The following is a 15864-nucleotide window of genomic DNA, read 5'->3' on the forward strand; positions in this document are numbered from 1 at the left end:
AGGTTGGGCCCATGTACCTTATGGACATAGGCAGTCTGCAAAAATTGTCAAAACCCTGCTTGCTGACCCAGGTATATATTATATGCTCGAAGAGACTTTTCTTCAAACATATAATCATCGACACATAAAGAGTGAATGCTCTAAAGTGCAAATGGCCACATCCACAAATTTTTTCCTGGCGTTAAAGGAAGAAATTCACAGACGTAGCCGTTCACACTTTTGAGCATTTGTTCTTTGTGTCCTTGATTATATGTTCAAAGAATAGTCTCTTTGAGCATATAATATAGACCCTGCTGACCCTTTGGATGTATGCTCTAGGGATAGAAAATTGGGTGAAATCTGAGTAAAACTGGCTGGGCTTGTAAGGGCTCTTTAGCCATCATCCTAGTAATCGCTTATAAATCTATGAACTATCAGAGATTCCAGTAGCTCGGCAGTGGGTTCCACCAGAATTCCTGACATTGTTGCAGATGTGGACAATGGGCCCAGAGTGTCACAAGTAGAATTTTCAGGTATGCAATAAGCAAGTGTCATTGTTATATCTTTATATGCATATACAGTGGATATATATATAAAAATAGATATAAAATATATAAAAATATAGATATAAAAAGTTTACACACCCCTGTTAAAATGCCAGGTTTTTGTGATATAAAAAAATTAGACCACAATAAATAATTTCAAAACTCTAATGTGACCTATAACCTGTACAATTCAATTGAAAAATAAACAAATCTGTTAGGCGGAAACATATAAAAAAATAAAAAAACATACAATACGCTGGTTGCATAAGTGTGCACACCCTTAAACTAATACTTTGTTGAAACACCTTTTGATTTAATGACAACATTCAGTCTTCTTGGTTACACACCTGCCATCAATTAAAGAGACTCTGATTAACCTCAAATAAAGTTCAGCTGTCCTAGTAGGATTTTCCTGACATTCACTCAGTTGCCTGCTACAGCAAAAGTCATGGTTCACAGAGAGCTTACAAAGCATCAAAGGAATCTCATTTTTAAAAGGTATCAGTCAGGAGAAGGGTACAAAAAAATTCCCACGGCATTGGATATACCATGGAACACAGTGAAGACAGTCACCAAAAAGTGAAGAAAATATGGGACAACAGTGATGTTGCAAAGAACTGGATGTCCCACTAAAATTGATGAAAAGACAAGACAAAAACTAGTCAGGGAGGCTGCAAGAGACCAACAGCAACACTAAAGGAGCTGCAGGAATTTCTGGCAAGTACTGGTAGTATACTACATGTGACAACAATCTCCCGTATTCTCCATATGTCTGGGATATGGTGTAGGGTTGCAAGATGGAAGCCTTTTCTTACACAGTAAAACATCCAGGCCTGCTAAAATTTGCAAAACAATACAAGTCTCCTAAAAGCATGTGGGAAAATGTGTTATGGTCTGATGAGACCAAGGTTGAACTTTCTGGTAACAATTCCAAAAGGTGTGTTTGTGGCAAAAACAACACTTCACATCACCAAAAGAACACCATCCCCACGGTGAAGCATGGTGGTGACAGTATCATGCTTTGGGATTGCTTTTCTTCAGCTGGAACTGGGGCTTTAGTCAATGTGGAGGGAATTATGAACAGTTGCAAATACCAGTCACTTTTGACCCAAAACCTTCAGGCATCTGCCAGAATGCTGAAGATGAAGAGGAATTTCACCTTTCAACACGACAATGATCCCAAGCATACATCCAATCAATAAAAGAATGGCTTCACCAGAAGAAAATTAAAGCTTTGGAATGGCCCAGCCAGAGCCCAGACCTAAATCCAATAAAAAATCTGTGGGGTGACCTGAAGAGGGCTGTGCACAAGAAATACCCTTGCAATACGACAGATTTGGAACTCTTTTGCAAGGAAGAGTGGGCAAATATTACCAAGTCAAGATGTGCCATGCTGATAGACTCCTACCCAAGAAGACCAAATGCTGTAATTAAATCAAAAGGTGCTTCAACAAAATATTAGTTTAAGAGTGTGCACACTTATGCAGCCAGCTTATTGTAAGTTTTTTATTTTTTTATATATTTTCCCCTAACAGATTTGGTTGTTTTTCAATTGAATTGTACAGGTTATAGGTGACATTAAAGGTGGGAAAAGTTTTGAAATGATTTATTGTGCTCTTATTTTTTATATCACAGAAACCTGGCATTTTAACAGGGGTGTGTAAACTTTTTATATCCACTGTATCTAAGATTTCGGATATATATAATATATAGAGGGAGCCAGCAATAACATTCTTGCTTCTTGGTATAGTTGCGCAAATGAGGGCATAATTGACCTGTTCCACATTTTATGGACTGTGGTCAACTGAAGTGCTTGATTGCATTATTGTTTCTAAAATGTGACTGTATGTTGCAAACATCTTACAGAGGATATACTACTGACATAACTGTACACCTCTGAGATAAGTAACATATAAGTATTTCTATATGAGAATAATCAGTTATATAACATTTTTTTCTTTTAGCTTCCACACTTACCTTGTTATTATTACAGGTAACAATTGCATCCTTAGGGGTTGTTCCAGTCTGATGCTATCTGAATACAGCCATAATGCTGGTTGTGTGTTCAGGTTGTGGTGTCTAACAGGCATCAGTTTTTCTGGGTGTATGTCCCTGGGATCTTAGGCTTTGAGCTAGGTAGTGATTGTGTTTGCTATCCTTTGCCTCTTAGCCATATCCGAGGCATACTGTGCATGCATCCATCTCCCAGCACCATCTGTACCTGGTGGGTTTCTCTCAGACTCCTCATCTAAACCTGCTGCTGCTGACCCAGCCTGTGGTCCTTGAAACCATGGTCATGCCCCTTCCTTTCCATGATGAAGCTGTTTCCTAAGAGTTATACTGTGTAACATAGGAGGCACAGATTGTAAGTAGTTTGCACACAGGTGCCAGTGTGGTACTGCAGTGTACCTCCTTATGTGTTTAGAAACTAAAACCTTGATTTAAGCAAACCAAACCCACATTCTATGATATTCCTAGTTTGAATATGGGCCTCATTGTATCTTTGTTCAGTGGAACTGTATGGGTTTCTAATTGGTGTCATGAGCCAGGGCTCCAGAGCATAAACTACATCCCCAATTCACATCCCTGAGGAATGTCACTCCTAGTAAACCTGATGTACAGCTCACAAGTAAGTGTGAGTCATGCAAACTGCTTGGGTAGCTGCACAGACATTGTAGCTGACCCCTTAGGCATTATAGGCAACCTGACAGTTTATAGAGTGAAAACCTTTTCTACTGGTGTACATCTTTCCCTTTTCCCCAGGTGAGGCTTTTATTTATATGTGTGTGTGCAATCTAGATCCCCCAATATTTCAGAGAATTGTGCTATTGCATAGCATTCCTGCATGGTTCTTGCTCTTTCCTGTGGTGTTCGTGGGAATGAGATATGTTCCCTTGCAAGTAACAGCACTGCATTTAAAAACTGATGTAAGGTTCTTGAGGCTGATGCCTGTGTAACCCCTAAGATATTTCCTGTGGGTCTCTGGAAAGTCCCAGTAGCTAGTATACATAATGTTCATAGGTTCATAGGTTGATACTAGGCTATCTGCCCTAGGGCATTTATAAGCCTAGCCAGAGTGTGTTTGGCTTTCGCTACCCTTTTAGATTCGTTGACTGTGCCTCTGTATAGTAGGTCACAGAAGATGGCCCTTTTAAGGTTAGTTTACTGTGCCTCTGTCTAGTAGGGACACAGAAGAGATCCCAGGGGTAAACCTACGATCTCCCATACACTCGTCAAGATTTCTCTTGAAGAGGGTCATTGAGGGGCTCTGCCTAACATGGATTGGGATTTTGTTCCAGAGTGAGAGGAGCCTCTGGGATATGAATCTGTCCCTCCAGCATGTCCTATTTATTTCTGTGCTGAGGTTTAAGTCCCTGGAGCATGTAGCTCTAAGGGATTTGGATTTCCTGAGGTGGAGCATGTCCATTAATTCTGGTTTGGGTATGGCTTTATACGTCAGGCACAGATCGCCTCTGAGTAGGCGGTAAGCAACTGAGTAGAGCTGAAGTTTCTTTAGCCTAACTACGTAGGGCATCTGTTTGAGTCCATTGATCCTCTTGGTGAGGTACTTTTGGGGTCTTCCAGTTGCTGCAGGTGTCGGGTAAGGTACATCCCAAATGGGGCATTGTATTCAATTATGGGTCTGATGAGTGATGAGTAGAGGGGCACAATGACCTCTCTTGATCTAGATGTGAACCCTTTTGTGATAAGGTGGGCTATATAGAACATCTTTCTAACCACTTTGGCAATGTGATTGTCAAAGGAGAGATTGCTATCTACTTGGGTCCCCAAATCCCTAATTACTTCTTCCGCTCTTAATGGATTACTACCTATGTGGTAATTTTTGGGCACTTTGTTTTTCCCAAAGGGGATGACTATGTACTTTTTGGCATTTAGCTTTAGGCCATGGCTCTGGCACCAGTTATCCATCTCTGTGAGACCCTTTTGGAGGATGCTTGTGTCAGTCAGCGAGTCGATTATGGCACCCAGTTTGCAGTCATCTGTGAACTTGGTCAGCCATAGTGTGTTTGGCTTTCGCTACCCTTTTAGATTCGTTGACTGTGCCTCTGTATAGTAGGTCACAGAAGATGGCCCTTTTAAGGTTAGTTTACTGTGCCTCTGTCTAGTAGGGACACAGAAGAGATCCCAGGGGTAAACCTACGATCTCCCATCCACTCGTCAAGCCTGTACCTCAGAGAAATATATACTGAACAAGAGATGTCCCAGGACTGAGCCCTGTGGGATGCCACTTGTAACTGGTTTAGAGTCTGACATGGCACCTGCATGTTAAACATACCTTTGTTTCCACTGGGATGTGTTCTCCACAATTTCCCTGTGGCCGGAGGTGGAGGCAGCAGATGTTGCATATTTCCTCCACTGTTTCCCTGTCGACCCTGTATCTGTCAACATTCTCTGTTTCATACAGTCCAATAAGTCATATGGGGTTTAAACACCATTCTTCCTGCCTGAGGTCTGGCAGCAGCAACAGTAGCACCCTGATTTAAAGCCTGCTGTCCATACAGCATGATAATAGCAGCAGCAGCCCCTAACATGTAATTGTGCCTGTATTCCAAACAGTTTTGGTGTACATGGCAAAAGCTTACACTGAGTTTACATGATTGCTTTATAGCTTCCTGAATAGCTCCACCACATTGGATTGGTTAATTACCATGTACTTCAGCTCTTTATGCTTTAATTAGCATATTCTGCCATTTATCTGCATTTGTGACTCTACATGTCATGTAGCAGTGCTTAAGGAATTCCAAATAGCACACTATAGTGTTGGCAGTGCTGGACGATCCCAGCACAATCAATACACTTTGTGTAGCTGTTAATGAATCCATCTCATAGTGTCAAACCAATATATAGTTTTATAATATGCTAGAACTAACCTGCCAGATATGTGTTAAAAAAAAGTCATGGCTGATCCTGCAAGTGAAACGACTAAAAAAAAAAAAAAAAGCACTGACATTGTATCAGCATGCCCGGTCCCATCCATACTGTCAGAGTAAACACTGATTGTTATTCTATCCTATCTAAACTGAAATCTGAGGCCACAAGGGTAAGTACAATATATGTGTAGACAATTTAGTGTACAAACTGATCAGCATGTGTTTTTAAGGTGATAGAAAACCCCTTAAGACACAGAGAGTACAATTAAACTGCACACACATGGTAACCACTAATCAGGGTTGAACATCAAACCCTGGAGATGTGAAGCAAAGATCTTACAAGTGGCACACCATAGTCCCAAATGCAAGTCTTACAGGGAACCTTATAAATGCAAGTCTTACAGGGCACCTTAATTCATTTTGTTTTCCATAAATATTTTAAGAAAGATTACAAATGTTGATGTTTCATGTTTCTTACCTGTGGGTATTTGTAAATTCCCAGTAACCTAGCCATTATAAGAGAAGATGCCGATGGTGAATCCCCAATAATGGCAATGGGCCATGAATAACCACCACAATGGTAATTTGGAACCATCTTCTCCACAGATAGCAGTCTCATTGTGACCTCCAGGGCTCTTATTTCTGCATAGCATGAATCATACATCACATATCCCAGTGTATGGTTTAGTAGATGGTGAGAATTTCTGTTTATCTCATCAACTGCAAACATCATGGCAGCGACATAACGGTAGTACAGAATACTGAAACTGTGTGATAAAAACAAACAAATTAAGTTAAATGTAATGTCTTATTTACTTCATTATTAGAAAACATGAATATATATATATATATATATATATATGTATATATATATATATATATATATATATATATATATATATATTTAGTGACAAGGATAACAATGCCATTAATAAAATCCTAACTGGATATACAAAATGTCAGGGGTAAGACAGAGAGAGAAATGTAGCTTGATAATAATTGTTTCTTTTCTGTATTTATAATACAGCACAGTAATTTAGACATTTCCTTAATATGAGTAACTACACTAAAAACAAGATATTGGTAATATTAGAATGCTATTTCAGACTCAACCCAAACAGTGCTGATTTCCTATCTGTGGAAATTTAATGGAGTGTACTGAACATGGGTTTGAGGAAAAAATAATCCCTGCCAGCACTGTACAAAAACTGTAAATTAAATAGAACTGCATTACAGTTTTGACAGCAGAGGAAGGACAAAGCACCTATATGGTCTGCCCTTTAAGTGCATATAATATTCTACCTCACTCGCATTGCTATCTTCCCTTCACCATTTCTCTAGCTGTCCCACTACCTCGTGAATATCTCTGTAGATTCCATTTCCACCATCCTTTATATTAGCCCCTTTTAAGGACCCATACCTCTATCTGTAGAGAGTTACTTCTACACATCCAGGAAGTTGTAAGTCCAGACATATTACTGGGTCCCCCTCCTCCTCCTTCCATGTCTTCATTTCTGGGATGACCACTTTGCCCCTCTCCAACATGATCTTGAGCACCTATACCATGTACTCCCATCTCTGCTGTTCTCTAGTAAGAAGTTCTCAAGCTTATCTACCCTCTGCTCATATCCTTCCACCTTCTAGCCCACATATCGTTCTGCTGGCTTTCTTCTATTTCTCCTTCTATCCCACATACCATTCTGATGTTTTTTTTCTAGACATCTTCCACCAGCCAGACATCTCTGTTCTTGTATCACCTGTGGCAATGCTAACATTACTTGGTATGTGCCCTGAATAAGCATGGTAGAAATAAGTCATTACCTCTTTGTTTTTAGAGTCTATCCTCATGAAGATATATCTCAGGATTCTGTTTGCTGTCACCAATGTACTCTTGGTCAGTTCCTGGTGCTATAGACAAGGTTTGAGCAACACTAACTGATCCTCTTTTTGTGCTGCTGTTATCTCTTCCACTCCCCAAAGCTAATGTGTCACATCAGAGTTGCTGTGACCTAAATGCCGAATTTTGCATTTGAGTGTTGTGAACCTCAAAGCCCATTTTTCGGCCTATTGTTCATGCTTTCCAAATCCCTTCTTAAGCTCTTCTGCCACCATCTACTGCCCCACCTTTTACTGGATCACCAGCAAAAAGAATGATCCTGTTCCATATGTCCGTTAGGTACGATTGAAGCAAGCAAACTGCAAACTACTGGAATAGGACTTATTTCCACAGTACTTCACTGTTTATTTTTTATCATTGCTATCAGCCTACACACCACAGCCTTCTATTTCTTGTGCTTCAAACATACAGCACTCCAGGTCCTTAATTATGGTCGTACTTCCATCCCATCTAGTTTTCCCATCATCTGGTTACGTAGGACAGATCAAAGGGCTTCATGAATTTCAAGCAGGTCACATCTGCCAGAACTCTCTTATCAAGTTCACCAGTAAACCAGTCATAAAACTGGATCAGGTTAGACTGGAAGCTTTTATGGTCATGAACCCATCCTGGTTGGTGTCATGGAGACCCCAGCTTTCAACCTGTTAGAGCAAGACATCTGAACAAAGCCATAAATAATAAGGGGACAAAGGCCCAAAAATAGGGACACTTTTGAAATATTGCTCTTACAAACTGAGAAAGTTGAGAGAATAACACGTTTCGCATTAACATGAATTTTCTGAAGGGTGTAAAGTCTAAATCTCAAATGGCTGTCATTATTTTAAGACTTCAACCCTCAATGATTTGCCAATGGTTTTCCAGAAAAACACATTTTTTGAGAGACAGACCAAAACTATGCGGCAAAAATATGGACATTCTGCAAAAATCTGTACAGTTGAGAGGTATGATGGAGACTGTTGGCCTCAAGGAATACAACTAGCATTCCTCCCAGGATTCCCTCCATGACTTTCTCTGCCACTGCCATTATCCTAACAGGTATGTATTTCCTTGGATTGTTACTACTCACCATCTTAGTACAAGAATACAATACTTGCTCTCCTCTAGTCTGCAAGCTTTTCTGCAAAGGCAAGTGATTTGCTGCAGACTTTCGTTATGGGATCTAGAAACACACTGACCAGATTCTGGAAGACTCTGTGAGGTAGCTAATCTGATCCTTGTGTCTTATCCTCTGTAACAACAGGCAATTTCATAAACCTTGAACAGCTATTCTGATCACCCACCAGGGCACATATATCTTTGACCTGGTCCTCAGAAACATGTGGAAAAGATGTATTCATCTGAGTACAAATTCTTCATTGGTCAAGTTTGACTACAAAGCTATCTGTTTCAGAAGAAATATTAAGTCTGGTACCCCAGCTAACCCTGGAACATTTAAAAAACATTCCGAGGCTAACTGCCTCTTACTAAGTGATAGTCTAGTGAAATTCCAAGCATCGCAAACCCTGAAAACACAGCTGCTTATGTGGAATTGTGCATAGAAACCCTGTACAATCATTTAAGTAGCTGCATAGAAACAGAAACAGCTGTACCTACCAAAAAATAAACATTGGACAATCTCAAAAAAACAAGTCACCCTGGGGGAATCCCAGTATAAATAGGTTGTATAACAAAAGAAAGAAAATCATGTCCAAAAGCAGGAAGGGCATTACCCAGTAGTAGGTAGATGCTCCTGCAGCAATCTGAACAAGCAACTCAGGAGACTAATCAAGTCTTTCAAAGTTATATTTGAGATAAAAATAGCCTCCGAAAATAAGGACAACCATAAGTCTTTCTTCAATTATGTCCACAACCTTAAAGGCAGCACACAACAATGTGTACCATACTAATGGTAAATGGAACCACCTATACAGAGCCAGAGAATATAGCAGATCTGCTTGCCAATAAATTTAACTCCAAGTTTACCCATTCATCGGCCACAGTTAACCCCCAGGAAAAACCCTCCACCATTTCTCCACTAACTATCACTAGGGACCAGGTCCTCACTGTGCTCTCTTAAGGTCAAAAGTGTTGCTTCAATCAACACTGACAGTATCCCAGGTTGCCTTTTGAATAGCATGTAACATGACCTGTCAAGCTATTTAACCACAGCTTCAAGATAGACTTTGTGTCCTATGAATGGATAATTGCAGTGGTTATCTCTTTACACAAGGAGGTGGCCTTCCATGGAACCAGGGAACAACAGAACCATTAAGTCTGATTAGTCTCATATGCAAAACCATGGAAAGAATTATTATGATGTGATAAACAATGACATAGAAAACCTACAAACACTGGACCCTACCCAGTTCAGTTTTGTCAAAGGCAAGTCATGTCTAGTTAACCTGGTGGACCTCCTTGAGATGGTCACTAAAGCTATGGATGAGGACAAAATAGTGCATACTGCCTACTTCAACCTTACTTGGGCATTGTAAATATACTTGCAAACTTCAACCTCACTTGGGCATTGTAAATATACTTGCAAATTATCCATAAGCCCATAGCCAGCTGACTCACTGATAAGAAATAAGAAATTAGGATAGGGGAATACACAATTTAAATATCCCTCCATTAACTGGGAAAATTACTCATGTACCAACACACTTGCTCAACGTTTTCTGGAATTCATTAACTCCAATGCCCTGGACCAACTCATTCTTACCCCCACCAGGGGTAGAAACATCCTTGACCTGGTCATTACTAACATGGGCGACTATTGCTCTACACCTGTAATCAACTCCTCCCTGATCAGATCTGACCACAAGCTAATCACCATGGATATCCACATCCCACCCTCACCCCCCCCCCCAAAGGAAACCACTGTAAAAAAACTTCTCCAAAGCCAATTGTGGGCTTCTAAAAACAGAGGTGGTTAACTTCACGACACCCATGCAAATGGAAAATAGGTGCATGACTGCTGAATCATACACCAATGCACTGTATGAGCACATACACAAGTGCATGGAATGGGCCATACCAAACAGAACCAATATACTTTCCTCCAAAAAAAAAGAAGCCAACTGGTGGTCCCCCACCATAAACAAACTCTACAACAGCAGGAAAAATCTGTTGCAGAAAAGGGTGAATTCCCAAGAGTGGAAAAACTCCCTTGTTAGCCTCAGCAAAAACTGAGATCCATTCTCAAATCCTCTAAAGCTAGCTATGAAAACAAAATTGCTGCAGATTCTAAAGACAACCACAATGCATTCTATAGTTATGTCAGGAATCTACATGGCAATACTCAGATCTGCTCTGAGTTACAGCAAAATGGCAATGCATATACAGAACCAACTGATATTGCCAACATATTGGCTGACAGGTTTAGTACGAACTTTATCCTCCTTTCTCCCCTTAAAGGTCCTATCACAATACCTGAGGAATGCCAAGTCCCTATTATCACAGCTACACAGGTCAAAAACGCACTGTCCAAAGCCAAGAATACAGCTCCCATGGGACCTGATAATATCCCTGGCTGGGTTCTACATGGATTACAAAGTGAACTGGCACCACACCTGAGTACCCTGTTCAATCACAGCTTCATTTCAGGCATTGTTCCTACCGAATGGCGCACTGCTATGGTCATCCCACTCCACAAAGGGGGAGCGACCACAGACCCTGGGAACTACTGCCCCATTAGTCTGACGAGTCTGATATGTAAGGCTATGGAGCGCATCATCATGGAACTTATAAATAAGGACACAGAGAATTTCCAAACTCTGGACCCCACGCCGTTTGGGTTTGTGAAAAGTAGATCATGCCTGTTCAACCTGACAGACTTCTTCGAGTCTGTCACCAGAGCTGTGGGTGAAGGCAAGGTAGTTCACACAGCCTTCCTAGTTCTTGCCAAGGCCTTCGACACCATCCCTCACTCAGGAATCATAGATAGACTCACTAAAGTAGGCATAAACCCCTATGTTATAAGATGAGTTGCCAACTGGCTCACTGATAGAACCCACACTGTGAAAGTAGCAGACTCCAAATCTGACTACCAACCGGTTACAAGTGATCTCCCACAGGGATCGGTCCTAAGTCCTCTCCTGTTTGGCATCTACTTCTCTGAAGTTCAAGCCAACACAAAGGGACTCTGGCTCACCAAGTTCACAGATGATTGCAAACTGGGAGCCATTTTTTATTCTCCAACGTATGCAGACATTCTACAAAAAGGCCTCACTGACACCAATGACTGGTGCCAGAATCATGGCCTTCAGCTCAATGCCAAAAAGTGCATTGTCATTTCCTTTGGGAAAAATTTGGTGCCCATGAACTACCACATAGGTGGTAGTCCACTAAACACTGAAGGTGTGATAAAAGACCTGGCAACACAGGTTGGCAGCAACCTCTCCTTTGATAACCACATTGCCACTGTAGTCAGAAAGTCCTTCTATGTGGCACATCTCATTATAAAAGGTTTCTCATTCAGGAAGAAAGAGGTCATAATCCCTCTCTACTCATCCCTCATTAGACCTATTATAGAATACAATGTCCCATTTTGTATGTACCTCACTAGACACCTACCCTACAACAACTGGAAAGGCCACAAAAATACCTCACTAAGAGGATCTTAGGCCTTAGACACATGCCCTATATGGACAGACTCAAAAAACTCCAGCTATATTCTCTCTCATATTGCCTACATAGAGGTAATCTCTGCTTGACCTACAAAGCCATGTCTGACCCAGTGCTGCTAGATATGCTACACCTAAAGAAATCCCAATCCCTCCATGCCACATGCTCCAGAGACCTAAACCTCATTACCACAATAAACAGAACATGCTAGAGGGACAGGTTCCTAACCCAGAGACTCCACATACTCTAGAACAAACGTCCCATCCATGTCAAGCAGAGCACTTCACTAGCCTTCCTTAAGAGAAATCTTGATGAGTGGATGGGCAATAGAAAGTTTACCCCGGGGATCACTTCAGTGGCCTTGCTTTACAGGGGCACTGGGAACTAACTTTGGTCGGCATGATGCCATGGAATCTTCTTGGGCTAGGCTTATATAGGGTCCAGGGCCATTAGCCTAGTACACATCTATGAACCTATGAACACCTCCACAAAGAGACCAGTCACTAGAGGTGTCCCATAGGGATTGGAGCTGGGACTTCTCCTTTTTGCCATCTACTTCTCTGAAGTCAAGGCAAACATCAAGGGCCTTTAGCTGACTAAGTTACAGATGACAGTAAACTAGGCATTTCATTGAATCCCCTAAAGGCACAAACAACTGGTACCAGAGCCATGGACTAAAACACAATGTGAAAAATGCATAATAGTAACCTTTGGAAAGATGTCCATCTCTGAAAACTGACACATTGATAATATACCCTAAAAGTAAACCCAGTGGTCAGGGATCTGGGAATGTAAGTTTACAGTAATCTGACCTTTGACTACCACATGTCTATTGTGATGAGAAAATCATTCTACATTGCATAACTTATAAGTAGGGGTATGACATCCAGATCCAAGGAGGTTATTGTTCTGCTGTAAGCAGCTCTCATCAGACAAGTCATCGATTACAACACACCATTCAGCATGTACCTGCCCAAGCATTTGCAACAGCTTGAGAAACCAGAGAGGTCCCTCACAAAAAGAATACAGGGACTAAACAACAAATCTTATGCAGACTATCTCAAAGCCCTATCCGTGTACTTGATCTGCTGCAGACTAGTGCATGACAATCTATGCCTAGCCTATAAGGCATGCTCTGATCCAACACTGATGATTCTGTTGCATATCCTCAAAACAAATAACATCAGTAATACCTCATCTAAGGACCAAAACCTTGTCTGCAACATAAACAGAACATGATGGATGGACAGACATATTTCAAAAATTCTGCTTCTCTGGAACAGGCTGCTAATCAATGTGAAGCAAAGCTCATCCCTAACCCTATTTAAATGTAAGATGGGAAATCACAAATCTACCCATGGTTTGGCACCTATCTTTATAATGGACAAGGGCAGCCTGTGAATACTTGATGCGTACAAGCTTATATCATAACTGTAAAATTCTTTGGTGTATTGACACATAGCAATATTTTGTTAAATTTGGGGTAAGCTTGACTAGGCTAAAAATAGCCCTTGGGCCGATAGTCATGTAACCACCTATGAAGTTAGTCAAATAGGATTGGTCCTTTAGAGTTGAATCATGGTCAGGTAGGGCCCTGGGCAGATTAATGGACCGAGGACCTCCTCCCATTCATTCCATTCTCATTACTTGGTCTTTTTGCTCCAGTTATCATAAACACTGTTCAAATTTGTCAGTATGCAATGATTAAAGACATTTGGAAATAATCTAAAACTTATTACAAACTTTATAGCACAAACACTGATGGCTATTTGCTAAACAAAGCAGTCTCAGATTGAAAACAGATTTAGAATGAGCAACAGTAGGTTCATAGGTTCCTAGATTCATAGGTGTTTACTAGGCTAATGACCACAAGAGTCTTTTTAAGCCTAGCCATGCATCCCAAATCTCTGACAAGTTCTGATATCCTTGATAAGTGTATAAGCAGGGGCCTGGGAGATGAACCATTTACAGGTGTCCATTAGAGACATAGGTGCCACGTCAGGGATGAATTTCCTGTAACTCATCCGATTGTACATGTTGCACTCAAATTGGATTAGGGAGGAACTCTGCTTTACATGAATGAAGAGGGTGTTCCATAGATGAGGTAGTCTTTGGGATGGTTTACTATCAAAATGTTGAAATTCACATGGTCGACATTCATAATGTCGAAAGTCATTACACCGAATGTTCAAAATACTGAAAAAAAATGTCTAAATTTAAATGGTCAAAAAATACCAGCAAACTAACATTAGTGTTTTTGCAGGGGAGCTGCAACCCCCTGCACCCCCACACCCCCTGCTACTTATATATTACAACTCTGAGATTGCACAACAGTGCAGGCAAGGGAAATTTTTTGCCCTGTTTGCAACATAATGTCAACAGGTAATTTTCGTGCACTTCATGTCGACCAAATGAACTAATTAATATTCATGTGTCGACCATATGGGTTGATCATATGAACGTTAGACCAAATTAATTTCAAAATGTTGATATTAAACACTTTAGGACCTGTTGGAGAGACAGGTATGTATCCCATTTATATCAAAGGCAATGTTTAAGTCTTGAGAATGGATAATTCTGGTGCTGTTACTTTGTGGATATGCAGGAGGTCCATCAGAGTGGGGTCTGACAATACCCTGTATGCCAGGCATAGATCTCCCCCCTCAAAAGCCTGTAGGAGACAGAATACAGGGATAGGGCATTGAGGTGGTCTGCCTAGGACATTTCACTTACACCCTTTATTCTTTTAGTGAGGAACCTCTCTGGACATTACAATTGTTGGATATGCCTGGTTAGTTACATACCAAAGAGGGCATTGCACTCAATGATAGGTCTGATGAATGCCGAATACAGTGGAAGAATGACTTCCTTTGATTTAGATGCCAAACCTTTGTTTATAAGTTGCACAACATAAAATTATTTCCTCCCTACTGTGCTCACATGATGGTCAATGGCTAGATTACTATGCTAAGTGAAACTGGCAGTAGTGAATTTTAGTCTTCTGTTAAGTACAAGCTTGCAGTTTTAAAAGTACTGTATTTTTTTCTTCTGTTTCCTAATTGTGTGTTTCTGAACAGTGTGCTGTGTGTCTCTCTGCAGTTATTTTGCTATAAGAGGGGTTGTTGGTATCACTTCTTTATCTGATATTTAATAGCCTACAGGGATTCCTCTATACTTTAAGTTCTAGCCACAAAGTTTGAGAAATCATTTTATGCTCAACTCCTGAGAGACTTGCTTGGCTAAAAACATCTGCATTACAAGCTGAAGCTAAGTGAAACTTGCAGTAGTGAATTTTATTCTTCTGTTAAGTACAAACTTGCAGTTTTAAAAGTACTGTATTTTCATGTTTTCTGTTTCCTAATTGTGTTTCTGAACAGTGTGCTGTGTATCTCTCTGCAGTTATTTTGCTGTAAGAGGGGGTGTTGGTATCACTTATTTGTTATCTGATATTTAATAGCCAAGATGGATTCCTCTGTGCTAGCCACAAAGTTTGAGAAATCATTTTATGCTCAACTCCTGAGAGACCTGCTTGGCTACAAACATCTTATTACAAGCTGAAGCTAAGTGAAACTTGCAGTAGTGAATTTTAGTCTTCTAAGTATAAACCCGCAGTTTTAAAAGTACTGTATTTTCATTTTTTCTGTTTCCTAACTGTGTGTTTCTGAACAGTGTGTTGTGTGTCTCTCTGCAGTTATTTTGCTATAAGAGGGGGTGTTGGTATCACTTCTTTGTTATTTGATATTTAATAGCCAAAGAGAGTTCTCTGTACTTTAAGTGCTAGCCACAAAGTTTGAGAAATCATTTTATGCTCATTTCCTGAGAGACTTGCTTGGCTACAAACATATGCATTACAAGCTGAAGCTAAGTGAAACTTGCACTAGTGAAATTAAGTCTTCTGTTAAGTACAACATGCAGTTTTAAAAGTACTGTATTTTCTTTTTTTCTGTTT

General features: G+C 40.5%; 1 protein-coding gene across 1 annotated transcript in view; it reads right to left on the reverse strand.

The window, feature by feature from the left end:
* Window positions 1-7234, reverse strand: part of LOC122814121 (extracellular calcium-sensing receptor-like) — a 135938-nt gene extending 128704 nt beyond the window's left edge. Inside the window, exons 1-2 of the mRNA XM_044086737.1 lie at window positions 7113-7234; window positions 5895-6183 (exon numbers count right to left, since the gene is read on the reverse strand). Coding sequence (XP_043942672.1) covers window positions 5895-6183; window positions 7113-7234 — 411 coding nt within the window. The remainder of the gene's footprint in view (window positions 1-5894; window positions 6184-7112) is intronic.
* Window positions 7235-15864: the final 8630 nt, after the last annotated feature.

Source organism: Protopterus annectens, chromosome 10.part0 (genome assembly GCF_019279795.1).
Source record: "Protopterus annectens isolate FY-2018-M chromosome 10.part0, PAN1.0, whole genome shotgun sequence".
Taxonomy (NCBI): domain Eukaryota; kingdom Metazoa; phylum Chordata; order Ceratodontiformes; family Protopteridae; genus Protopterus; species Protopterus annectens.